At 46.4% G+C, this 27410-nt stretch overlaps 1 protein-coding gene across 1 annotated transcript in view; it reads left to right on the forward strand.

Moving 5' to 3' along the window:
* The window catches only part of LOC147733028 (uncharacterized), a 188881-nt gene that overhangs the window by 89335 nt on the left and 72136 nt on the right, over nt 1-27410 (forward strand). Inside the window, exons 2-3 of the mRNA XM_086957592.1 lie at nt 7450-7945; nt 13689-13737. Of these exons, the coding sequence (XP_086813718.1) occupies nt 7481-7945; nt 13689-13737 (514 nt within the window). The 5' untranslated portion in view covers nt 7450-7480. The remainder of the gene's footprint in view (nt 1-7449; nt 7946-13688; nt 13738-27410) is intronic.

Consider the following 27410-nt stretch of genomic DNA (forward strand, 5'->3'; position numbering starts at 1 on the left):
AAGGGAACATAACAGTGAGCTATGGTTGATTATCCGATGCACAATTATTAAAGTCACATGGCCAGAGTGTCAATGCGTGGGGAGGTGGCAGGTACTATAATCTGCATCCCGCCCTTGTCACAGTAGAAAAATAGGGAAAAAATGGGCCCAGTGCAACTGCTGCTATATCAAGGAAAATCCCCTCTGACAAAGAGGTGCTGTTTACTTGATCCCAGCATGTATATACGCGCTTGGGGCCCACAATTGGTGACCTCCCACGCCGCTATCAGTCACAAATGGTGTGATGCAGATAGTAAGCCTTAAAAACAACCCATCAAAGCCCCACTCAGCACAGCGAACTCGCGTTGTGTCGTACATAGTCCCAAGGCCCCCATTACTCACCAATCCTCCTTAGGATGTGTACCGATACACCTACCCCTCATCGCCGAAAATGGAAAGCATACGAGCTGCCATGTAGGTGGCGCTCAAGTACTTTCCAATTCTCGTGCACGATGGAATGGGTGGGCGGCACGCCCACCGCCTCATAGACAGCTGGCTGCGGTTGCTCAGGTGATGGTTAAAACAGTGGTGGCCATCTTGTAATATGTTTGGAACGAGCCCCAATAGATGGTTTTACTGGGGTCCTGTCCGGGAAAAGGTTGCAATAATGCTGCATATTGCCTGATGTACATTGAGATGGCGCATCAGTCAGTGTCCATAGCCATTAGTGTATTATGGAAGGGGCAGGCATTGTCTGTATAAGTGGCGGCCATCTTGTAGTATGTTCAGAACAAGCCCATTGGATGTGTTTGATGGGGTCCTGTCTGGAAAAAGGTGGCAAAAGCGCCACGCACAGCTTGATCTAAGTTAGGGTGGTGCCTCAATCATGGGCCAGTACTGTATTAGGGGAGGGACCATAGTCAACACAATATGAACATGCTTTGCACGAACGATCATGCTATTGTCTGGTACAACGTGCAATTCTGTGATTTAGGAACCCCGTGCACAATGTTAGTGCCCATGGATAGTGTACCAGCGTGATGTGATTAGGTGCAAGGTGTCTAAGGGCATGGATCCCACTTTTTCATCACAAAGTGTCTGCTGCAAGATTACTGTATGGGAACCTGTCATTAGTGGAATCATCTCTCAGTCAATCAGGGGCGAAGGATGTGACACAAGTCAAGACGTCCGTATGTTCTTTGGAGGTCACCTGACCTGGAGCAGCGATTCGCGAGGGTTGTTCATAGCTCTCTTGTAGGAGTTTCTAACCTGGCGTTCATGGTCGCCCCTTTCTCTGAGGTTATGTTGTAGGTGCTGGGGCTTGTTTTTTTTAGTCATGGAGCGTACTGCAATTCCTCCTAGTTCGGAGGAACTGTCCAAATGGTAAATTGTCTCTGAGAGTCCTGGGGTGATGACTATTGTACAAAAGCAGACTGTTTCTATCTGTTGGTTTTCGGTATAGGTTCGTACTCAGTCCTGTGTTGGCAAGTCTCATCCTCAGATCTTGATGACACCTTTCTCAAAGGTAGCCGTGTACAGGCAGGCCACACTAGGGACAAAGGTACTCCCAAAAAAGTACCTTGGGACTGATGAAAGAGTTGTTTCTTGTACTCAAAAAAGTTTCCAACAAGGGCCAGGCTAGGACACCCCATTATGAAGGAGACGGGGTGGGCGAGACCCATTGTTCCCTCAACTAGATGGTCTCAATGGCGGCAAGGGTGGCCTGTTGGGGAATGTTAGTATACAACGCTTCTACCTCAAGTGTGACTAGAAGGTTAATCTCGTTAAGGCCCTGTACTTCCTCGATGATACGTAGGATGTCAGTGGTGTCTCATACAAAAGAGGGTATCTTCCTCACCAAAGGCTGCAAGAAGTGATCACAAAATCTGGACAATGGTTCAAGTAGTGTCCCTATCCCTGACACTATAGATCTCCCCGGGACTGGTGTTGTTCCCTTGTGAATTTTGAAGTGGGTGTAAAAGTATGGTGTCTTAGGGTCTTTTGTTATGAGGAAATCCGCCTCTTTCTTGGTGATCCAGCCATTGTTTTCAGCCTCGAAAACCATTGTTGCAATCTCAGAAGCGAGTCTAGGCGGGGGATCTTCAGATAAGGGCGTGTAGTATCTGGCGTTACCGAGTTGCCGTCTACACTCATGGTCATAATCAGTGGTGGACTGGATCACAGTAGCCCCGCCCTTGTCTGCCTGTTTAATGGTGATGCTTGTATCGTCAGCCAAGGATCTGGCAGCAGTCATTGCCGCATTGGAAAGGTTATGAAAAGTGTTAGTCCTCGGGATAATGCACAACTCCTTCAGAACCGCCCTCTCAAAAGTCAGTATCTCAAGTGGGATCATACTATTGTTGGGGGTAAAGGTGGTGGAAGAATTGCGTAGGCCAGAGTCACCTGTATCAGGCACGGGTTTGTCTTGGAAGAAGGCCTTGAGGCGAACCTTCCTGAAGAATTCCTGTATTTCACAGTTATCTCTGAATTTGTCTGGTCTGGGGGGTGGAATATATCAATGTCCCTTTTCTAGTACCGTCCTCTCTGTACTAGTCAAGGTTCTATGTGATAGATTGACTACATGTTCATTTGCCCCTGTTCCTGCTCCTGGTCTCTTCTGTCTGTGGTGTTTGGTCTTGCCACTGCACTCCTTTCTGTGCCCCTTTTTTTGCCCTCTTCTTCTACCCCAACCTCTGCCTAAAAAGGTGGGTTGCTCATTGAGAAGTATTGTGGTGGGCCTTGCGGGTACATAGGGAATTGCCATGGGGTTGAATTGGTCCTTGAAATGCCGGAGCATTGTTGTAGTTGGGGTAGGCCGGATAGTTAGGTCTGCGCTGATTGTGGCTTCCCCAGTTACTGGTGCTGGAGTCACTGTTAGAGTATCCCCTCCTGCTGCTTTCGGGGCTTTCATCAGAGGAGTAGTTGTTTCTTGATGAAGAGTAGTCGTCCTTAAGATAAGGATATACCTTCTCTTTATCAAACTTCACTATGTCTTTCTGCAATTTAGCAACTTTCTGTTTCAATAAGTATTTTCTACTGTCAGAAATGTTACTGTTAATATCTGCTAGTCTTGGTTCGAAAGCCGTATTAGGGATAGAAGATTTTAAAGCAGCTTCAGCTACCTATATCCGAGTGAGTAGTGGACCTGCCAGGCTTTTAGCGGTATTGTTAATAAGAACTAGTAGGATTCTATTGCATTTCCAAGAAACTTGGCACCAGTCCTTTTTGAAAGGTCCATCTTCCAGGAATATCCTAGGAAGTATGTTAACAATTAGTCCACTGGGCGCGATGTTGGTCCGTAAATACTCAGTCATGAGTGCTCCATGAGGGGTAATTTTAAGCCATTAACTCTTCATAGCCATTGATAGACTTGCCCCGGGCCTTGTCCAATCTTACTCCTCTGGCCATTGTGCCATATATTTCCAGACTGATGGTCTACAGTCTACATACCTGAACTGTCTCCCCCGCCCTGTCTTGAGAAAGACCCGCCGCGACCACCCACAGGGGCGCATTAGGGTCGAAACGTCCACGCATCCACAGGTCCAGACTCACCAGGATCCTCACAATACTCTTAGGAATCCTCAGTTGATAAACAGCACCTGGCCATTGAAAATATTCCTGGATATTTGTATATGTATTAATTCCGCGCACTGTATGTACGTCACTACACCCATTGAGCACAATTGCACAAAAGTCACAAAAAATATGTGTTCCTTATGTCTTGATAACGGTCTGTTTCATAGAATGAAAATCTATCCTTGAATGTAGTAATTCAGATTTTTGAAAATAATTTGTTATAATTTACAATATAACAATTTGAACCTTAAGACATTGTCTTTTGAGCATTTATTTCTCAAATCGCATATGGTGTATCAGAGAGCTATTTTTGTTTGTCTACATATATGAGCATTGTTCAAGTTATCTGTCTTACCCAACAGAACCATTGTTTGTCTAACCATTATAGATGTCCAGTCTTCTGACTGCGACCCAGAGGCTGCACTACCTCCTGCCCCTAGAGGGGTGGGGGGCTTTTAAAATATCAGCTACAGCTTCCTCATTGAAGCTGAGTCCTGGGGTGTCCTCCATTTTGTGGTAAGTCACCCAGCTATCAACCCAGAGGGTGGTATAGCGTACAATATGATGGGCCAATATGTGTAACTAACACCGTATGGTAACCTGAACCATATTGTCCTACGGGGGTCTCCTGTACATATAATTACTTGGCAAGAGAAGGGACTTCAAGGGCTGTTTAGGGAGGTAACAATAGGTATGCAGTTCCTCAAGGCAGATAAAACTATCAAGAGGTGGGAGGAAGGGGATCCTCCTTGTCTGCATTAGAGTATTCACACACCCAGCAAGCTAGGTGTCATGGTTCATCCTCATTATATGTATTCAGATGCCTTCATCGGACACCCCAAACTCTGGCAACTTGTTCAATCTCCTATTATACTATCAAATCAGAGCCACGTGCCCGTACTAGGAATACCAATTTCACGACACTACTACAGACAGTATCTGCATTAGATCACATGTTCAACACATCTTCAGCCTGCACATTTATAATGTGACTATACTCTGGGGTACAACAGAGCTCACTGACAGTTTTATTCCGTGCCAGGAGGCTGTGTTGCAGACATAGGCACAGAACTCATGGATTCTAACTGGGCATTCTGCTGTGGGCAGCGTGAAGTGTTGTCGCCAAATTACAGACTCAGGTTGATACATTTTAAACTTCTAAACCAGTTGTATTGCACTCCGCTACAATTACATAAGCTGGGACTGACTGACACCAATAATTGCCTCAGATGCAATGCACCTCGTGCGGAATTCCTTCATTTGGCATGGAACTGTCCCAGGATATCGGCTTACTAGAACACCATTTTTTTTAACACCACTCACAGGGCTTTTGGATTACGTGAGGGACGTTCCACCGGATAGCCGCAAACTCATGGTTATGCATCTTCTGTTAGCCAAGCGAAGAGTAGGACTTGGGGAAGGCGGTTGGCACAGAAAGAGAAAGATTGGCTCCAAGATGCGGCCTATTGATCCGACCAATTATCTCGCTTCTGCGGCAGGGTGCCGCAAAGATCCCACCCTAAAGTTATTTGGGAACCCCTGCTAAGTTATCTGAGATCCAAAGATGATACAGGGCCATCATCACCACTGACTACACCCCCCAGGCTAGGTTAACAAGCTAGGCATGGCTTCCTGCCCACTAGCAAGGATAACTGGTACCTTTGTATGTTCAAAAGTTCTTTATTCTACTATATATAGCCGGTGTCCAATGTTAGACCTGTATTACCCATACATGTGATGTCATAACTAGGATACTTAATATATAGTTATTATGTACAGAATGGAAGCTGTTGTACGGTCGGCCCTGATAACAATGAAGTTGATTTGCACAGAGCAACACATTTTTTCTTTTTTTCCTTAAGCTGCTCTTTTTCTCTTTTAATTTGCCTTACTAGGCCTGGCTGAATATGTATGGATGTACTGTTTCAAAATGCTGTAAAGGGGACCATGCAGGCTAATGTTTGCTATGCTGTATAAATGCTAATTTTTTTAAAAAAGCAACTCCGGTGGAAAAAATTAAAAGACAGCCAGACGTAAATGTTTGATTAGAACGTACCCTTGAGGAGCGTATGATTTACTGGATAAATACTCTTTAGTAATAAGCTGCAGGCATGTAATTAGTTTAAACAATTCTTGGTAAATAGAATGCTATACCCCCAAGAATTAGTGTAGACGATTTATCCCTGTGAACTTCTGTGTTCTTGTCATCATTTTAAGGGATGCCACTGGCTAGCCTCATTATATGTATTCAGGTAGAGTGGAGGCTCTACTAATTCTATTTATATGACATTGCTTGACGTAAAATATTTACTTTCTGTGTATTCCCACCGCACTGGCACAAGGTGGGCATTTATTAGCAAAGAACTTGGGTCTCTTTGCCTTGCTGAGTGAGACAGGCCCCTCCTCTGGACCTTGTAGTGCTCCAATAGTGCATACTAAGGGAGAGTAGTGCCAGAGTACCAGCGTCTACCCTCTAAATTCATAATGCTGAAAAGTGCTCACCTAGGGATGGGCAAAACTGGTCTGTTTATTTTTTATTTATTTTTTACACTTATAGAGCGCACTGCTACCAGTCGGCGTCCTGGCGCTGAAGTGATAATTCCAGAGAAGCGAGAATCTAGGTACTTATTGGGAGAAGAGCCATGTCTTTAGATCCTTCCTGAATGCCAGGAGATTTGTATTGAGTTTGAGGGAGAGAGGGAGGGAGTTCCACGCCATCGCAGCTCCCTTGACAAAACTCCTTCCACCCCAGCGTGCCCTCTTGATCCGGGTGGTTTTGACCAGCCCCAGACTGGCCGACCTCAGTTGTCTACCTGGTCTATACCTCTGTTGAGTGATAAAGAAAACTAATGCAAATGATTGTCTCCTTTGACTGTCAAAATGAAAATAAGAAGATTTTTCTGCCAGTCTAGTTGGCTTTGGGTGCCATAGCTCAATAAAGTGAGCCTGGCATGTGACAGAATCTTCCCTTCTCTACCTTTCTTTAATAGGCTTTGGCATATTTAGGGACCACAACCCCACATATTTCAATAACAGCTACCTAGTCTACTGCTTACAGAACTTAATGTGCATCAAAGACAAAACAGAAGATTCTACTTCCAACACCGCACCTGGAAATTGTTCTGCCCAATTTCATTAGATCATCTACATCAGGCTTGTACAGATGTTAGTCCTTGAGGAACAAAGGCCAACCAGATGTTTGGGGTATCCTTGTGGAATTACGCTTGGTTATCCTCAGTGTGGTGTGGATTCGGCCCTCATAGACCAATATTGAGCAGCCCTGATCTCTGTGCTGGATCTAGGAGTACCGGTGGTTCTTCTTTTTCCAGCTTAAAACTCAGTAGAAACTAACTTGACACATTTAACATTTTGAGCAAACACCTGCTAAGCTGACGTCAAACTTCTTGGTGATCTTAGGTGCATCACAGACGGAAATGAGCAGATAGCTTATTTCAAGATACTTTCTCCATCATGCACCCCTCATCGTTCTCAAATCTGATGGTTTCAGTAGGACGTTTCTGCAGCCAATAAATGGTATAACTTTATTCGTGTGTGTTTTTTTAAATGTTTTGCCCCCCTGTGAAAAAAGCCAAGTTGTTTAATTTTACGCCTGGTTGATGGGTCTGTAATTCCTTATGCATTAGAACTCCTGTAGTCCTCAGACTCTAAATGCTCCCAACAATTTAAATACACTCCCTGCACATATTTAAAAAATGTGGTCATTCCTAATGAGACCTAAGCAGATAACTATATGTATTTGAGAGCGTGGGATGAGTGAGGACCCAGGGGTAGTCACTTTGGTGTCAGGGTGTGAGTTGCAAATATGTGTTACAGGCAGAAAGCAGATGGATGCAGGGGATAGATTCTAATAATGTACCCTTTTATTTTTTGTAGTTAATTCAAGGCCAGAACACCCATCGCTGAAATGTTTTCTCGATTTGCTAAGCAGATGACCAGCCGGTTTATAGACCTTGGCAAAAGCCGAAAAATCACAAGCAATGGAAGAACAAGCCACAGCATCATCAGGGCACTCATATTCACAGACTCGGAGTCAAGTGGGTTTGAGAGTAATCCTTCTGAGGAACAAAATGCAGAATGCCTCAATGCTTCTAACTCTCTTGTGGATACATGGACGCCAGGACCTTCTCAAGCTGTGGCCCAGGACTGCGGAAGAGAACCAGCTCCAGGACAGCGATCCACTCCACTTGCAGGAGACGATGACGTTGAAATTGATGGGCGGAAGCGCCAGATGCTGCAGCAGATGGAGGCACTACAAATCGCATTGCAGTTGAGAATACTCCTGGAAAAGCAAGAAGCAGAACAGAAGCTGGACTCTGAATTGGAGGAGCTGCGCATCCAGGACTTAACTGGAGCTCTCAGCCAGAATAGAGTAAGTTACAGGACTTCCACGCCTTTGGGGTTGAATTGAGTAAAGTGGGATTTCTAAAGATATTGCAAGGCTTGAGTTGTGCCCTGGCTGCATGAACTTTGAGCATGGGCTGAGGGGAGCGGGCTCTCGGGCAGGGAAGCAGGAAGCAAGACATTTAGGTTTAAATTTGTTGTATTGTTACAGCTTTACATTCTCACCTTTTCCAGCAAACATTGCTGCATTGGGAAATTCACTTTCAGATACATTACAACCTTAAAGAGCAACCTTTTAAGCAAAAAACAAAAGCCCTAAACTCCCCTGGGGATTTGGGTGTGGAAGTGAGTGTCAATGTCATTTAGCACCGCATCCCAAAATGGACATAGTGTCGGACAGTCCCATAAGATATGAGCGAGGGTGCCTTTTGCTCTGCACTGTCGCCAGCACCCATCTCTACGGGCAGGATTGCCCCTGTAGAGCCTGACGGGGGTCAAGTACCAATGAGTGGCAATTTTTACAGCTGTTTCTGTGCTAGATGTATTGTATGCTGTATGCCACATTCTCTAGTAGATATCTTCCCACTCCGAATTGGTGATCTGCCGCCCCAATTCCGTCTCCCAGCATGATTGGGCAGGGAATTTACCCTTAGCTCTTGATGGTAGAAGCACGGTGTGTAATTCTGTGATATGGCGCTTATCTGATTTTTAGGTCTCGCCCTGGAATTCGCATCCGAAGGATGCGTCCAGGGCGGAGACTTATAGTCGGCTGACACGGGGGAATGAGGGACACAAAACTGTGACGAGCGTGGATTGAGCTGCGTGCACGCGCGTCAACATTCACGCATGCGCACATCACAGCCACACGCATACACAGCACTCACGCATGCGCACATACACACGCATACACAGGCACACCCCCGTCACCTACACGCATACACAGAGACCCCTCCACACACACCAGCCCCTCTCCTCTCGGCTCCACACACACGCACACGCATTTACACTTACACAGACACGCAGGCACCCAGACAGGCAACCCCCCCCCCCCGTCACACACACGCATACACACAGACTCCAGGACACATACACATACACACACACATGCACGCTCACACACATACACAGTCCGCCGCCGCGCGCGCGCACACAGATGCCCCCCGCCCCCCCCCAACAAGGCGACGCCCCACTCACCGGCATCCTCAGTGCAGCGGCTCCCACCGGCAGCAAGACTCTTCTTCCCTTCTTCGGCACCGGGGCGCAGGGTAGGCTCCTGCCTGCTCCGGTGCGCCAAACAATCGCGGCTCTTCCGTGGGAGGCGGGGTAGGCTCCCGCCCTCCTACTTCCGGTTGTCCCGCCCGGCCTGCCTGACTTCCTGTTCGCAGGCCGGCGGAAAACGAAAGCGGGAGTCCGCCGTAATTGCTTACCTTAGGGCAAAGGAGCGTGTGTGCGCGGCGGTTTCCTTTGCCGCGCGCGTTGATTGGTGAATGCGCAGTGAGTATTTTTCATAAAACTGTAAAATACTTGAATTAAATGCGCATCACGACGTCTGCGCATGTCCGTGACTTGGTATGATACAAGGAGGCAGGAGAGGAGAGTGTGCGAGCGGCCGGTTTCCTTTGCCGTGCATGTTGTTTTGCCAAGCGTGTTGTTCGTTGAGGGTGGAATGCGCAGTGAGTTTTTTATGAGAAAATTACACCCTGTCCACGCACAGAGGACTCCTGAGCCGTGGATGGATCTGGTTTCCCAGGCGACCGATGGCCGGGTTGTGTGCCTGGCCCTCTCCATCAAGTCTTCGTCTGATCTGTTTTGATAAGGACGGGTCGGGTGGGTTCGTTGTTATGGGTGATTGATTTTTTTTTTTGTAAGTACATTCCTCCAAGATACAGTGAAACGTTTAGTACTTTGGTATTGCGGGTACATTTTGTCTCTTACCTCGTAGCTTCTAATCTACGGCCTTGTGCTGTTGCAGGAACATATCATTTTGCCATTTTGTTCAGACATTGACCAAGCTTAGCTCCTCTGACATAAACCAGTGCACGCAGAAGAGGTACCCGTTTTATGCCACAAAAGGAACAGTAATGATGAGTGCAGAGTGACAGTGAGTGCAGAGTGCATGCAGTGAGTGCAGAGTGACAGTGAGTGCAGAGTGCATGCAGAGTGACAGTGAGTGCAGAGTGACAGTGAGTGCAGAGTGACAGTGAGTGCAGAGTAACAGTGAGTGCAGAGTGACAGTGAGTGCAGAGTGAGTGCAGAGTGACAGTGAGTGCAGAGTGCATGCAGTGAGTGCAGAGTGACAGTGAGTGCAGAGTGCATGCAGAGTGACAGTGAGTGCAGAGTGACAGTGAGTGCGGAGTGACAGTGAGTGCAGAGTGAGTGCAGAGTGACAGTGAGTGCAGAGTGCATGCAGTGAGTGCAGAGTGACAGTGAGTGCAGAGTGCATGCAGAGTGACAGTGAGTGCAGAGTGACAGTGAGTGCGGAGTGACAGTGAGTGCAGAGTGCGTGCAGAGTGACAGTGAGTGCAGAGTGAGTGCAGAGTGACAGTGAGTGCAGAGTGACAGTGAGTGCAGAGTGACAGTGAGTGCGGAGTGACAGTGAGTGCGGAGTGACAGTGAGTGCAGAGTGACAGTGAGTGCAGAGTGACAGTGAGTGCGGAGTGACAGTGAGTGCGAAGTGACAGTGAGTGCAGAGTGACAGTGAGTGCAGAGTGACAGTGAGTGCAGAGTGCAGAGTGACAGTGAGTGCAGAGTGACAGTGAGTGCAGAGTGACAGTGAGTGCGGAGTGACAGTGAGTGCGGAGTGACAGTGAGTGCAGAGTGACAGTGAGTGCAGAGTGACAGTGAGTGCAGAGTGACAGTGAGTGCAGAGTGCAGAGTGACAGTGAGTGCAGAGTGACAGTGAGTGCAGAGTGACAGTGAGTGCAGAGTGCGTGCAGAGTGACAGTGAGTGCAGAGTGACAGTGAGTGCAGAGTGACAGTGAGTGCAGAGTGACAGTGAGTGCAGAGTGAGTGCAGAGTGACAGTGAGTGCAGAGTGAGTGCAGAGTGACAGTGAGTGCAGAGTGACAGTGAGTGCAGAGTGACAGTGAGTGCAGAGTGCGTGCAGAGTGACAGTGAGTGCAGAGTGACAGTGAGTGCAGAGTGACAGTGAGTGCAGAGTGAGTGCAGAGTGACAGTGAGTGCAGAGTGACAGTGAGTGCAGAGTGACAGTGAGTGCAGAGTGACAGTGAGTGCAGAGTGACAGTGAGTGCAGAGTGACAGTGAGTGCAGAGTGCGTGCAGAGTGACAGTGAGTGCAGAGTGACAGTGAGTGCAGAGTGACAGTGAGTGCAGAGTGCGTGCAGAGTGACAGTGCGTGCAGAGTGACAGTGCGTGCAGAGTGACAGTGCGTGCAGAGTGACAGTGCGTGCAGAGTGACAGTGAGTGCAGAGTGACAGTGAGTACAGTCACTCAGCACCACCACATTATCAGTCAGAACCACCACAGCATCACTCAGAACCACCACAGCACCACTCAGCACCACCACAGCATCACTCAGCATCACTCAGCACCACCATAGCACCACTCAGCACCACCACTGCATCACTCAGCATCACCACAGCCCCATTCAGCACCACCACAGCATCACTCAGCACCACCACAGCACAAATATGTTCTCTCAATGTTTCAAGCTTTATTACAAATGTCACAAAAAGATGTTAATATTTCACTTCTGTTCTTGGATTTTGTTACAATAAAATGCACTGAACATAATCTTCACAAAAGTTATTTACAAAAGTTTAAGCTATTGCCATTATAAATTACAATCACTTTTATTAAGTATTAAAAAAAATTAAAAGCCATTGTTATTTGTAATATCAATACATCTAAGTCACGTAAATACAAATGTTGCATTACAAATGCTATAGGTGTCACATTTGCGAAAGTTATAACTATTGGCATTGTAAATGACAAAGCTATTAATTTAGCTATTTTCAAAACCAACACATAAATGAACGTTTGGTGAATTTCCATTAAAATATTTGACTTTTTTACTAAGATATTATTATACTGTTTTATGCAAACAAAATTTAGATACTGCATAAATAACTTTAATAAAACATATTTTATATGAAGCTTTTTATGTAAAAAAAAAATATAGCATAAAGCAAAAAACAATTGCCATTTACAATGCTAATAGCTCAAACTTAAATAATGCGAGACCTATTGCATTGCAAATGCTTGTTTTGCAAGGAGACATTATTCAAATGTTGTGAAGCAAGATATTCAGTGCGGTCACCCACAACGGGAATAAAATATGATGAGTGAATTAGTGGAGAAGCAGTCACCCCTATAATGAAAGATGCAGCAGAAATAAGAGAAGGCATATATCACTGAACCCAAGTTAATAAAAACAAGTAGCTCACAGGAATGGTCATATGTGACTGGTGAGCAGGCCCCCCTACACAGGCCAGGGCTCTGAGAAATATTTAAGCCCACACAAACACTGCCTTCTGTTTATCACTCAGATGATCATTTATTTATTCCTCGATGATCCTAGGCAACACATACGTAGTGCAGACCGCTTCTGAGTACTGCTACATCAGTATATGTAGAAGTTAGTGTATGTGCTTGAGTGAGTAAGAGAGAGATACTTTGTACAAATAAATTGCTATTGTAAACATAGATACATAATTTCCTTTTTTGATAGAAGAGGTAGGCTTGTCTCTATATCATGTTTCATTATTCACAGAAGAGTAAATTGTTCGCTAGTAGGAGTAACTCCAGAACAGGGATGCCTTTATTGGCCGAAAGGGGCTGGATCTGTTTCAGATTTTCAAGTTATCTTCCAACTTGTGATAAATGTATGTGCTACAAATCAAAATGGAAAAAATGTGCTTAGCAATTTGCTATTTCAAAAATTTGCCAAGCATTCCCCCTTATTAACAAACATTGACCATGCCCTCAAGAAACTATTTGTATTAGTTCTGAAATGAATAAGAGAATGTGGTTGCCACATACTCTGCATTTAATCTTGACTGATGTGCTGAGCACAACATTGAGAGATTGACAATCTGCAGCACCTCTGACGTAGGCTCAAGAGAGACAGCTCAGATAGCATTAGATATGAAGGACACCGCTGGCGGGTTCTTCTTTCATGTCCAAATAGGAGGATGAGACATTGACTCAAGTTCATGCCTTAGTTCTTGCATGAATATCCTGATCAGATCAGTGAAGTGCAAGTCTAGAGTTTTGAAAATATAATCTCACCCTTGTTGGTCAACCTACCCGCTGGGCTTCTCAAATGCTGCATATCCCTGTTCTGCAGTTTTCTTAACCAATCCCTGACTGTCACATACCATTCTGGTGTTGGACGATGCCCAAATCAGTTTGGTTGCGTTAGGGAGGACTTTTTCTGAATCTAGAGATAAAATCTTTGAAAACCTTTCGCTACCTTATAAAATACAGCAGAACATTCTGTGTGTGCAATCAGACACAGTCCCATGGATTGATGTACAGGTGATGAACTCTATATGTTGAGGTCTTGGTGGCAGTTTCATTTGCTTGAGGACGGTAGTAATGTGATCTTGAGTCAGATTAACAGGTATCGCCCTGCAGCATTACATCTTTTTTTGCCTTTTTCTACTTGTTGCCTTTCTAACGTGGTATCCCTTATATAATGACACATACATAGTTCTTCTTTGAGGAGTAGTTGTTTCTTTTTCAGCGGGTATGCGGGTAAGAGGTTAGACAATTGGTGTGTGACATCTAATTGCTTCTTTTACCTCTTCAGGCATTTGAAGAACAGGACAAGGCCCACCAAACCACACTTGCAGATTTCAGTAAGTTGCACTGTTAATTTGGTTGTATGTCAAATATATGTGTGTATACCAGGGGCATAATGGAAGCCCAAGCACCCCCGCGGTGCAGGTGGACCCTCAAGGTTCCTTGTTTTGTAGAGAGAGGGCCCCCCAGCCCTTAAGCCTTGCCATTGCATGACGACAGGACGCGTACAGTGGCATGGAATAGGAAACAATTAAGAGGTACGGAAAGCCACTCTGCTCTCCCGAGCAGAAACAAACAGAATTACAAATCTGGTAAGTAAATATTGCTGGCAGACAGAGGCCCAGCGAAAGTGCATGACAGGGGCGACACAAAGGTCCCTGCGAAGCATGGGGCCCTCCAGCCCTTTTGATGGGACCTCAACCCTTTGGGGGGGGGGCCTCCATTTAGCCCAAGACAAATTAATATCTGTCCAGTTTGGGAGACTCCGGGGCTCCACGTCACATTCTCCATGGGGCCCTGTCATTTTGCGTTAACCCACTTTTGTATACAGCATCGACGCAAACACGCAGATGCATATTTATCATAGTTCGTATAGGTACATAGCATTGCTTTACAATGTTTATGGTTAGTTTAGCTGCTCTAATAGTATGTATGAACAACAGTTTTACACATGTGAATATAGCAGACTTGAATGAGGTCACCACAGATATGATGATCAAATCTCCAGTAAACACTTGCAGCAAACAAAGTTTTTGTAATTGTTGTGCTCCTCCATGGGCCTGTGCGACCTGTTCTTACAAACGTATATCAAGGCTGCAAGAAAGGAGTAAGCAACTAACTCTAGTTGTGTGAGTAATCATTCAGCACTAAAAGTCTAGATAATGAAAACATGCTATTTGAATCCCTGGGGAATTTTAAGCCCCATGAACCTCCTGAGGACACAACTAAAGGACAGAGTGGAAGTCCCTTCCAGTGGTCCTTCGGCTACTTTGTCCCGATGCCTATGGGTGACCTTGCTGGTGACCATTCTATTGACCATTCAGAGAACCTCTTAACAGCATATCCTATCACCTTCTGATGACCCTTCCAGTGGCCCTTCTGAGGGCCCTTTGAATGACTCCTAAAGTGGTCCTCCCGATGATTCTCAGAATTACACTGATGATTCTTCCAGCATCTTTTCTGGTGACTTTCTTCAAAGGACCAATACAGTAGCCCTTCCTGTTACTGTGCTGACGACCCTCATGGAGGTATTCAGGCAGAAATCCCTGACTGTGTGGCTTCTCCCCACCCAGCAGAGGGGAGGACTCTTAATCACGGTAAGCCCCCTTAGGCAACATGGTTTGATGACATAGTTTACTTCAATGTAAACCACTATGACTTCTGGTATTCATCCTTTTTCTTTCTTCCTTCCCAGTTCTAAAATGATCTGGTGAAGTGCGATTTTATATGTGGTCCAAGCATGCATAGTTTGCATCTATTTGTAATAAAGTGGATTTCTGAGTAAGAGCCAGCAGGCAACAAACACTTATGCAAACCTTCAAATCTGCAGTCAACATAGTGGCAATGATGGAGGCGTGGCGTTACCGGCTATCATGAAAGATGCTCTTTCCTAGAGCTCCATGAATCTAGCCACCCAAATCCTGTCTAATATCACCCCAAGGCATGCCTAATGATGCCATGTGGCTCAACCACTTGCAGCAGTGTGGGGCTGGTGGGGCCCACCACTTCCCCAGTAAGTGTCTCAGTGGGCCCAACCCCGTGCCCAGGGCCAATGTGACACAACCTGAGGCCCCTGCCACAATCCAGATCCCTGCCACACTAATTTTCCTGCATTCAGGTAAATTCCCCTGCAATAAACCACACCGGGCAAGCAGCAGTGGCCGCACCGGCTCAGCAGGGGATCCGCTGGGGTTGAGTTGCTGAGGTGATTATCTTCCTCCCCCACCATGACTCTCTCATTTCTGGGCTTCATCTACTAGTGTACTTAAACATTCCCCTGACCTCAAGGGTTTGCATCCTAATTTGCATCTGCGACACTACCTCTGTTGGTCTGACTGATCCACCACTCCACAAGGCACTTTGGAAGAGCTACTTACTTGAGTCGTTGATGGTGCCTGGATTGCCTGACAACTACACCCTGTACAACGCTCCACTGCCCTCGCCAGTACAGGTGCAGACCATGCTAGACAGAAGGAACTGGCCAAGACATCATACAGTGACTGGCAGACTGGGTAGGAGAAACCCTCCCTTCTTCTTGGTCTCCTCTACAGTTTCCTTCTTTCATATCTCGGCAGGTGTACAGCAGTGCTCTGCTTTGGTAGGAGTGATCTGCCACCCTCGCTAGGGCGGTAGCAAGGTACCCGGGTGAGGCCCCCCAGCTGGAGTGAGGTAAGGGGAGTCTCTCATCGGCTCCCCGGGCATTCTTTGGATGACCCCTTTCCTCCATCCACAGTTCACTCCGAGCCCGGAGCATTACTAATTCTATCTGTCGATGCCACCCTGTGGACTGGCTCCGGCCTCTTGTGGGGTGTCTCCTCTGGCTGGCACAACATATTGCCCGGACTTGTTGCTCCCCTACCCTTCACTTCCTGGAACCTCTGCCTTGCCTCACTTGGAGCCAGGACAGCCCGACAGCCCATATCCCGGACATTCCTGCTTCTCTCTAATGCCCCTTTCACCGCACTTTTCAAGTGAGGGTGTCCTCTTTGTTTCCTCTCCCCCAGCTGCAAATGAGGGATTCGACAGAAGGCAGCACCACCCCCACCGCCCCAGCAGGCGGCAGAACAACAGACTATTGTACCGGAACCCCCTAACATAGATGTTGCACAGACTAATCGTCCGCCTCCAGATGATAAACTCGACTAGGTCCTGGTGGCCATTTAAAGTTATCGCCTGTCCAAGGAGTGGGTACATTGATAACAGAACTAGGATTCCTCCGATATGACCATCAGAAGCTATCTGACTATGTGGCAGAGGATGAAAAGGAGATGGCAATGCTGCAACCTCAGATGACGGATGCACAATGATTGTTATCTGACCTTTGGTCCCATGTGAAGATCCTAGAGGAGCGGGCGGAGGATGCCGAAGGCCGCTCCTTGAGAAGCAATATTTGCATCGTAGGCATCCCGGTGGGCTTGGAGGGCCATGACCCTTTAACATTCCTAGACACCTGATTTCACTCCTTTGTTCCCACTGCAAATCTCACTCCATTCTTCTCTTTGGAAAGAGCTCCCTGAGTGCCAGCTTAGACCACCGATTCCAGGTGCCCCTCCTCGCCCCATGTGGGCAAGCTGTTCCACTACTGGGATCGAGACACTATCCTACGAGCCACGAGTACTGAACGCCTCTTGACCCTGGACAATCATATACTTATGCTCTTCCCCGACTACACGCCTGCACTACAATGACAACGGTCTGCTTTCCTTAGCACTAAGAAAGACTCAGCAAGCTTGAACTGCAGTACTTCCTGCTGTTCCCGGCCTGTGTTAAGGTCCACTCTGATGGCAAGTCCTCCTTTTTCACAGATCCTCCAGATGTGTGGGACGGGATTGACCAACAACAGGCCGGGCCATCATCGACCTGTGAAGGCGCCCGCCCAGACTGTCGGGGACAGGGGACCACTGACTATGCCGTGAACGGAGAGGGCCACTTTTGCCCACCTGACCCACGCATTCTTCCCCCTTGGAATAACTCATCGAAGACCACAGCTGAGAGATACAAGCTGCTGCATCATTCCTGGACAGTGCTGGATCTGCGGAAGATAAACCCGGCCCTCACATTTTCTCGACAGATGATGAATCGCTCTGAGGAAACCTGGCCACCTTCCTTTTTGCACACTTAAATAACAATGCAAGCATAGCAGACACATCCGTATGTCCAGGGGAGGCCTGAGCTGGTGGGCACGGTACTCCATCAGCAAGGCACAGTGACAAAGAGAATGTGCAAAGTATAGACGAAGCAACTGTCCAACAGCAGATAACTAAAGGCAGAATCACTGGTGCTTCTGGCCCGAGTAGAATCTCTCAGGCCATTTATAAAGGTTATATGACAGAACCACACAAGCCTTAACAACGTGGCCTTTACTACAACTGCGTTTTTACTACGCCTGCCTTTACCATACATGCCTTTACAAAGAATTTTCTTTAAAGGCATAATTGCTAAAGGCATATGCGTGGTAATGATTACACCCCAGCACCTGCCATGAGCCCTAAAACCTGACCCCCAGCCCTTTAAACAACCCCCAGCCTTAAAAACTGCTTGCCCCCTCCGCCCTGAGCCCTAAAACCTACCCAAGCCCCATCTGAGCCCTAAAACCCCGCCAGAGCCCTAAAACCTACCCAGACCCAAGCCCCCCACCCAAGCCCTATAACCCCGCCTCCAGCCCTAAAACCTACTCTGACCCCAGCCCCCCACCCTGAGCCCTAAAACCAGCTACCAGCCTTACAAACTAACTCAAAACCCCCCCTCCTCCAGCCCTGCTCAAAAAGCTGTGACCCAATTCTTACTGTCCCGATCCTTTCTGCTCCTCCTTACATTTTCCACGCCCATCAGATCTTAATCTGGAACACTGACTGCCTTAACGAATATGCGTGGTAAAGGCATATGCATGGTGAAGGCAAACGTGGTAACGCTTGTGGGGTAACAGAACGTGTGGTTCCACCTGCGTTGTAAACGCCGTTTTCCATTTATAAGATCAGTCCGGCAAAATAGGCAGGGCACATGGCCCCTTTATTCAATCACAATCTATCAGGTGCCACAATACCAGCATCTTGGAAAGGGTCCCTTATAGTGCCCATCTTCAAGGGTAGCGACACATCAAAAGCTGTAAACTATAGACTGATAGCTCTTATTGACAACAAGGTTAAGTATTGTGCTGGTATTCTACTGGAACAGTTACTTGATTGGGCCAATACAAACTCAATCATACCGATTTACTAGCCAAGGTTCACACAAAAAAACAGGACCCTGACAAACATCATGGCACTGACCCTACTGCTCGACTCTTCCAAAGCAGCCAAACTGCCTCTCTACCTAAACTACATTGACTACAAAGTCACCTTTGACTGTGTCAACCAGAACAGGCTTTGGAGTAAACTAATAATTTGGTCTGCACCACCGGTGCTGTTAAGAGCAATCACAAATCTACACACAAACATGGGTTAGAATCAAGCTGGGCAGCGGGGCTAACTTTCAGGTCCAATACCAAAATCCTGCTGGCTCAAGCAGGGGTGAATCTTGGCCCCCCACTCTCTTCAACCTATGTCTCACAGACCTTCCTTCTGTCCTGTCTTCCGTTAACTCCCATACCCCAAGACTTGGATCCATTCTTCTCTCAAACCTTACACAGATGACCTGGTGCTGATCAGCCGGACAAAGGTTGGGATGCAGCATCTTCTGAACGCCACCCAAGAATACTCAACAAAAAAACGGCTTGACAATCAACACCAAGTAAAACAAAATCATTAACCATCCTTCCTCATCCCCATTCAAGCGCTCTAGCCCCATTGCCCCCCCATACACCTTAACATAATTGCTATCTCCAACACCGCCCTGGTCTCTGACCCTCCCCATTCACTGTTTGTCTCCTTTTTTTCAGGCTTGGCACTAGTCATGCATTGTGGACACTTTTTACTGTTGCACTGTACACAATGCTTAAGCAAAAGGCCCATTGCCATCTGTTGTTAAACTCAATAAAATACTTGTCAACATAGTGGCAATGAGATATGGTGCAGTGGTGAAAGTCTGAGCTAATCACTCAGTTTGAAATATATATATATATATTTTGTTGACTTTGCATTCTGGTACAAGCAAAATTTAGTAACCGAGCACTACACCAGCCACCCCTTACAACTAAGACAACAATACCTTCAGGCCTAAACATTCACTTGTGCATGAAACACATTTTCTAATATTCCTCATTGTTTCTCTTAAATGAAGAACAAGACAGTAGGCGTAGAACAGACAAGGAACCATCAACAAAGAAACAGCATGCATTATAGCATGACTTCATCCACCAGGAGTACAACAGGATACATATGAGGAATTACTCACAAATATACATTGTGAGATGCTTGGCAGCTGTTTTCTGTCAGTTACTTGATCTCCGTTATTGAACATATCTGATTTGGGTTTCAGTGTTGACCAATTTCTAAAATTCATCCACATCTGATGTCATATTTTTAGTTTTTAAAATTGTTGATAACTTGCTGTTTGGGCATTTATAACTTTGTGGGATGATCCATCAAGAACCCAGTGGCAGAGCCCATGAAATGGGATGAAAGCTGAGTTTATGGATTATTTTTTCTGTATTTCGATGTTTAGTACAGCACTAGTTGTCGTCGACTTAAGAGCTGTTTTATGTGAGCCTGTGCAAACTGATCTTTCCAAGCACATGGTTCCAGAACTGAAGACTCAAATGTTTTCAACTCCTATCACTCAGAAATGTTCATTGCCCAGCGATTGCTGCTATTAGCTGAGTGTTCTCTACGGTAATCAGTAGATTCTAAAACTACATTTAGCTGAGGGCGACATCAGTTTTGCTTTGGGAGATTAGTTATAGGCACATTTGTAGTCCTTTCAATTGATCTAATTTCCCTGTTCTCTTGCTCAGCATCCTTATTTTTTTGAAGAGCCATGTTTTATTCTGGTATAGGTTTGACACAGATCTGGCCATTGTGGACCAACACCCGTTTTTAGAGCAACTGCTGACAGAAAGCTATTGCTAAATAACCTGCACAACTTCCTGAAAATCTTCCTGAGTCATACCTGCATCTGCTGTGAAATGGAGTTTCACTCTCCCAGGAAGTATGTAAAATTACATGTTCCAAAACTAAAGATTACAAAGACAGTCTCCAAAACATCTACTGCCATACTATCTACCATCTTATTTATTTGCTTCAGAAATTTCGACATGCGCTTGGACTTGGAGGAATTCTTTAATGTCAGTCTTCAGGTGTAATCATTAAATAACCCCCACCATTGGTCGTATGGAACTTTGTTCGTCGACAAGATGAATTGAGAAGGAATAATCATTCACCTCAAACAGCATGAACAGGGAAGTCCGCTTGAGACCTCACAAAAATTACTAAAGAAAGATAGTGTGAGTTAAAGGGTTTTAATAACAAATTAATTCGTTTTGCATTGTTTTATTCAGTAAATATTAATCCTTTAATCATTATTACAAATTCAAATAATCCATTAGTCGGCATTTCAAAACAAAGTAAAACAAAAAGTGTTACAAATAAAATAGAGATAATACAACAAGAGTGTTCCATAAAGGAATCCCCTAGTCTACAATAAGCATGACAATGGCAGTTTCTTCAATGAGCAAGAAATGGTGTCAGTTCAGAAACCTAAATGAAGAGTTCTTATGAGAGAATGAAAAATTTCCTAGCTATCGTAATAGAAAGTTTCAATTCTATTAAGGACTCGGAGGCGAGGATTATGCCTTCTCTCTTCACTTTTATTAACAGCAGCCAATATTAAAACAGCAAACTACATTTCCAATGATCCCTAAGGTAATTTGTAGTACAAGAAAAGTGTCCAATTAGGAACAGTCCTGGATCCTCCAATCAGGTCCCTCCAACATCAACATAGTCTTTCCTCACTGTCCCTTCATCCTCTTTCATCGTGAAAAGTCAGCCGTTAGATTACACTCATGCTTCCTATTTATTCACACTCGATTGTCCAGACAGTATTGCCAAAAACCGGCGGCCAGGTCGGAGAGGGTTTTGGACCTCGTGCCCCCTAAATGGTTGATATAACAGACCGCAGATATGTTGTCCATTTTTAGAAGAACCGATTACTGAATGGATTCTCTCGTTTAACAGCGAACGGAGAAGGAGCCTGCCAGGAGTTCCAAACTGTTGATATGTAATCTCCGTTCTTCTGGACACCACAACCCTCCTGTAGAAAATGTGCCGCACCTGGCTACCCAGCCTGCTGTGCTAGCTTCGGACTCTATCACTAAATCGAGGGGCTTCCTAATTTGCATTGCCACATAACTGGCCACTTTATCAGCTGGGGCCTAGTCTGAGGAGCGGGGTGAACTATTTCATCAGGGTCGAACATGTCAGAAGTGTACTGAGGGCGAGAAGGGAGCCAAGGACTGGAAGGGCCGGGTTGAGCGTCCGTGTCCCCTGCGTCGTCTTGTGGGTTGGACAAATCGTCCCCTGCAGGTGGTAAATTTGGTTGTGTGGCTAGGAAGGCGTGTTTAAGCCTGTCAATGGCACTGAGATCTACCCCCGGGTTGCCTGCGTGTTTGGCAAGGGGGAGGGGCAGGGTCTGCCGTCAGGAGAGTCACTGGAGGGCCATTTTGTGGGACGGGAGCCATAGGCATGTTAGCCAACCATGCTAGCGCCTGATCAATCTTGCGGGACAACCTCTCTTCTAGGAGCAACATGGCTTCACCCAGAGCTTTATAAATTGAAGCATCTACAGCTTCATAGAACTCATTGTCCCAAGGGAGGTCAGCCAGGGTGTTTTCCTCTCCCTGGGAGTCTTCTGCGTAGTCCATCTCCATATTTTGGACACACCGAGGAAAGACCAGGGATGCTGAGTCCTAACTATGGCGTCTGAGGAACAGACCGGAATGCCTCTGTCTTATTATTATTATTATAATTATTTTTATTATTATTATATTCTTATATAGCGCCTGATTCGACCCCCGAAGGGGTATCTCCGCGCTTGCCTTGGGAACCCGTCCTGGCTTTTCCCTGTGAGATAACCCCTACAGGGCATCCCCAAGGTGAAAGCCAGGCATCCCGCCGCGGGGGGCCGTTGTGGAGATTAAGCAAGCTTAATGCCCAGAGTTGCAGAGTGTGAACCCATGATTAGGTCAGGCACCGAAGCGAGAATTATCGAGTCCATGGACATTTGAGCTTAAGACCCTGCCGCGTCGGGAATTGAACCCTGGTCCCGGGTCTGACCTCTGCTTCAGGGTCTGCCTGCTCTAACCAGTGAGCCACACTTCTCCACCTGCACTCAAGGGCGAGAGACTCGCTGAAAAAAATTAAGGGCACAAGTATCTGGTGCTTAGAAGTGTATACATTTGACTGCGCCCGGCCTGGGAAAGTGCTCAAGAGGCTTTGAAATGCCTGAATACAGACCCACAGGGGTGTATGAGGGAAAACAGTACAGACTCTGCTGGTTTTGAAAGCATGATGTCTGAAGGCAGCAGAGTGTAAGACCACACAGATCGGCCTTTATTCATTTGGTGGCACGATCCAATACACCTCAGTGAGCCGTCCCGCTCAGGCCGGTGCTCGCGGGTGTAGGAGAGTAGGATCTGCTTACTATGGTTACCCCCACTTTTTGCTAGTGTTTCACTGTTTTTCGACTTTAGTCTGGCTGGGGCCCTGCTATTCAGGACCCCAGCCTAGCTGCTTCCTCTCTAAAATGATTGCATGTACTTTAGGTACACTCCAGATTGGTTAATGGGTTACCCTTGTGAGTCCCTAATATATGGTACCTTAGGTACCAAGGGCATAGGTACCCCAGAGGCCTACCAGGGTCTGAAGCATGTATTATGCCACCCTTGGGAAGCCTTCCAAAATGGTACCACCGGTCTGCTACTGCAGTCTGGGTAAGGTGGTGCATGCATCCCTTACTAAAATATAGGTACCTATATGTAACCTTTATTCACTAACACATATAAACCTATAAGTCACTCCTATGGCAGGCCTTATCAATCCTGAAGGCAGCATGCTTGGTTTTGTGTGAGAGATTGCTCCTGCATGAGCTGGGCCCCTCTGAAGCGTTCGGAGCCTATTCTCTGAGGCTGTTCTTTGATGCAACTGGACCATATACTCTTAAGTGCATTATAACCTCGCAGTAAATGCTAACTTTGGAATGGCTGAATGGAAACATGTCATGTTTAGTGTCAAATACTTTGGAATCCTACCCCCGCCAGTCCTGGCAGCAGGGGTAGAATTCCACCCTTCTAGAGTGAGAGACATGTACACACTGGGGTAACCGGTAAAAGTGTAAACGAGCCCTGGCATCACAAAATGGATGCCACAGACACGGGTCTGACCTCCGGCTGTTGGACGAAATTCCGGCAGGGGAGGCCTGGACAGTAGGTTTCCAGGCTTTAGTGTATTGGGGCTGGGTGGGTGCATTCAGAGAATCCTTTTCAGACAGTGCTGGGGGCACACTTCGTGTCCCTGTGCATACCCCAGTTCAAACCGGTTGCAGGGGCACTCAGCCCCTGCTCTGGTGCGAAACTGGACAAAGGGAAAGGGCTGTAACCACCCCTCTCTCTAGACCCTCCCATAGGTGGGTCCCAGAGTCTGTCCAACCCCCTAACTTAGTATAAGTATGGGACCCCAGTCCTTAGTTCTTCAAATTACGCCTGGACGAAACTCTGCAACATATATCCGGGAACTTCGACATTCTACACGACTAGAAGACTGAAGATTATCCCTTGGGGTCAAGGAGTGACTCCCCTGTTCAAACAGGCACCACGTAGCATCTTGCTGGTCTGCATTTCCGAGGCTCCCGCCGGACCCCAAAATATTTGCGACTCAGGACATGAACTTTCAGACTTCTCAGAGGCTGACACGAGATCCCAGCAAAGCTGAGACCTGCAGTCCTCACGAGAGACGTTAGACCGGAACTCCTAGACACCGTGCACATTTGCAAGTGCATTGACTTCCCGAGCTTTCCCGAAGTTGTGCATTGGGCTACTTGTAGTCCAAGCCCCGGACACCATCTGCACTGAAGATTGTGGGCCTACACTCCACGAGTGTTCCGTGAGCCCACTTTTAGCATTTCTGATCGAGGCCCCTTCGCAATCCCTGGTCTGTCGACTGGTGGGTCCCCACGAAGGTAACTCTTCTTTCCTTTGGGCTTTCCTGGTTGCTCCAGACTTGCCCTGACTCCCTACCAAGAGGTGAGTCCCTCAGACCTTGCTGGTCTGCACCAAAGCCAATCTTTGCTTTCTGTATGGGTTGCTGTTGCGAAGGCTTTTTGGGTCAAATCCGGAAACCGACACTGCAGCACTCAACATCCTTCGTGGGACAGCTCAAACCCAGCTCCTGGTCATCCTCGACGCCTCCTGGTCCTCGTGGCTGAAGAGTCAAGCTTCACCTTCTTCACCTGACATCGCTGTGCATCCGCTCATCGCCTTCCTGGTCACTGGCAAGTGACCCAGACTCTGTCCCCTCTGCTTTCAGGTTCTTCACATCTCTGATCCACCCTTGGATCCACCTGGACACTTTCCACTTGGACGCCAGCAGCTTTCCATTGAAATCGACGACAAAACCCGATACGAAAAGACACCTATGCACCCGGCTTCTCTGGGTGAGGTAACTCGAGTACTCCGGTGCTCCCATGGGTGTTCACTCTAGAACCTCCTAGTTCTAAAAGGGTTTGCTCCAAGTCCTCTTCTAAGTGTCCTTAATCTTTAAAATTCCAACCACGACTTTCCCCATAGAAGTTAATGGTGATTTGCGGCTGTGTTTAGACACTGCACTCGACCCCTGTGTTACTACCTTGGGTGGTTCCTGGTGGCCCCAGCGGTTCCAAAGGCTCTATGCCTTGTATCTATGTCAGTCGTGGTTCTTATACCACTTTCTTAATATATGGTTTGGTACGCTCAATGTATATTGTGCTAATTTACTGTGTGCTAAATAAGTTTACTGAAAGTACATTTGCCTCTAGCCTCATAAGGAGACTAGAGGGATGTGTTTAGAATAAATATATATATTTTATATCTATACCTGGTATGGTTCTCCTTTCATTTGGTCATTCATGAGATTATAGACTGGTAAAACAAGCTGCTTTACTTTCCTTCAAGACTTACCCTGAAGACTGCTCTCCACAGCTACCACTAGGATAGCTTTCTATATAGGTTATCTTCAAACCTACTATTAATAAGGGTTGTTTGGACTGGTGCAAGGTGCCCGCAAGAATAGTGGACAGCAAATGCCAGGCCAACTTCTCACAGCGGGGAATTACAGCGCGCCGTTCAAACCCCTCAGGATTTGAATGCCGTGCCGTTTCCCTCTGCCTCCCGCGCACCCTGGCGGCGGGAGGTCTGCCAGCGCACCAGAAGAGGAGCATAAATGCTGCCGCTGCTCAATTGAACAGGGAAGTGACAGCTAAAGCGCCTGGGAGAAAAAAAATAAGATCGGGAAAAATTGACATTGTGCACAAAGGCAGCGGCTAAACCCTACTTCTCATCACCGCCGCCCCCGAACGCGCCAGAAAACTACAAAGGGGTGGCTCTAATCAGTATGGCTGAGCCGGTATCTAGAACAACAAAATGAGGATGCCAGTACTGATACACATGAATACTTATTAAAACGCTAAACCTGAAGTAAGATTCAAGGCTTGGAGCTGCTTAGTAGCTTTTATTATTTGCTTAATGTTATCAAAAAACGAATTGGTTCAAAAGTAAACAATATTACATGCTAGGTACAAAATTAAGGGAAGAAACAATCTTTCATTATGTCAGACATATCACAAGCATACAACAATCAACCATTCAGGAACAATGGGGAGAATAAGAAGTGATATATTTACAGTGAACAATATTTACAGTGAACACAAAGATGCTGGAAAAGGCCACAGTCTGCAATATATTTCGAAAAGTTTTAACTGAAAAATTATTTACATAAAAATGTACATTCCTAATCAAAATTTGAATAATCACAGTTTTTTTGGTGGGATAAAGTGACAAAATAAACACGGTAATGTACAACGGATGATAAGCAGCAGAGCAATTCAGATAGACTTATCACCCACGCAGACTTGAGAGTGGGAATGGGCCTACGCGTTTCGAATCCTGCTGGTCTAAGAGGATTCTCATCAGGGCCTTTGATTCAAGAAGAGGAGCAAATGCATTCAAATATAGCTTTTCACAGCATCAAGGCTGGGGAATGATTTGTACCTGCTGAGATAAACACAGACGTGCTGTACCTGAGGCGGTGATCGCTTGGAGGGGCAATGGTGATACCCAATATTCTAGAGCCTCTATCTTTTAGATCGCTGTCGCCATTAGGGTAGAAGTAGATTAATTTCGTGCCCGGCAGAGGTAAACACGTAGTGTGGCAATATGATGTAACCAACACTAGACTTAGAAGTACCGTGGTTTAGCAGCTAAGGTGCTCACCAGAGTGCAACCGCTTCGTTTCGCTGTCGCCAAAAGTTCCCTGATTGAAGCTTTTAAATAACAAATCACTCCCCCGCTGCGTGCTTTACAGCACTGACGGACCGCCGAATTGTTTGAACGCTGGTAGCCGCGTCTGGCGGACTACGCCCTTCGTCACTAAACCACGGTACTTCTAAGTCTAGTGTTGGTTACATCATATTGCCACACTACGTGTTTACCTCTGCCGGGCACGAAATTAATCTACTTCTACCCTAATGGCAACAGCGATCTAAAAGATAGAGGCTCTAGAATATTGGGTATCACCATTGCCCCTCCAAGCGATCACCGCCTCAGGTACAGCACGTCTGTGTTTATCTCAGCAGGTACAAATCATTCCCCAGCCTTGATGCTGTGAAAAGCTATATTTGAATGCATTTGCTCCTCTTCTTGAATCAAAGGCCCTGATGAGAATCCTCTTAGACCAGCAGGATTCGAAACGCGTAGGCCCATTACCACTCTCAAGTCTGCGTGGGTGATAAGTCTATCTGAATTGCTCTGCTGCTTATCATCCGTTGTACATTACCGTGTTTATTTTGTCACTTTATCCCACCCAAAAAACTGTGATTATTCAAATTT

Source organism: Lissotriton vulgaris, chromosome 2_1 (genome assembly GCF_964263255.1).
Source record: "Lissotriton vulgaris chromosome 2_1, aLisVul1.2, whole genome shotgun sequence".
Classification (NCBI taxonomy): Eukaryota; Metazoa; Chordata; class Amphibia; order Caudata; family Salamandridae; genus Lissotriton; species Lissotriton vulgaris.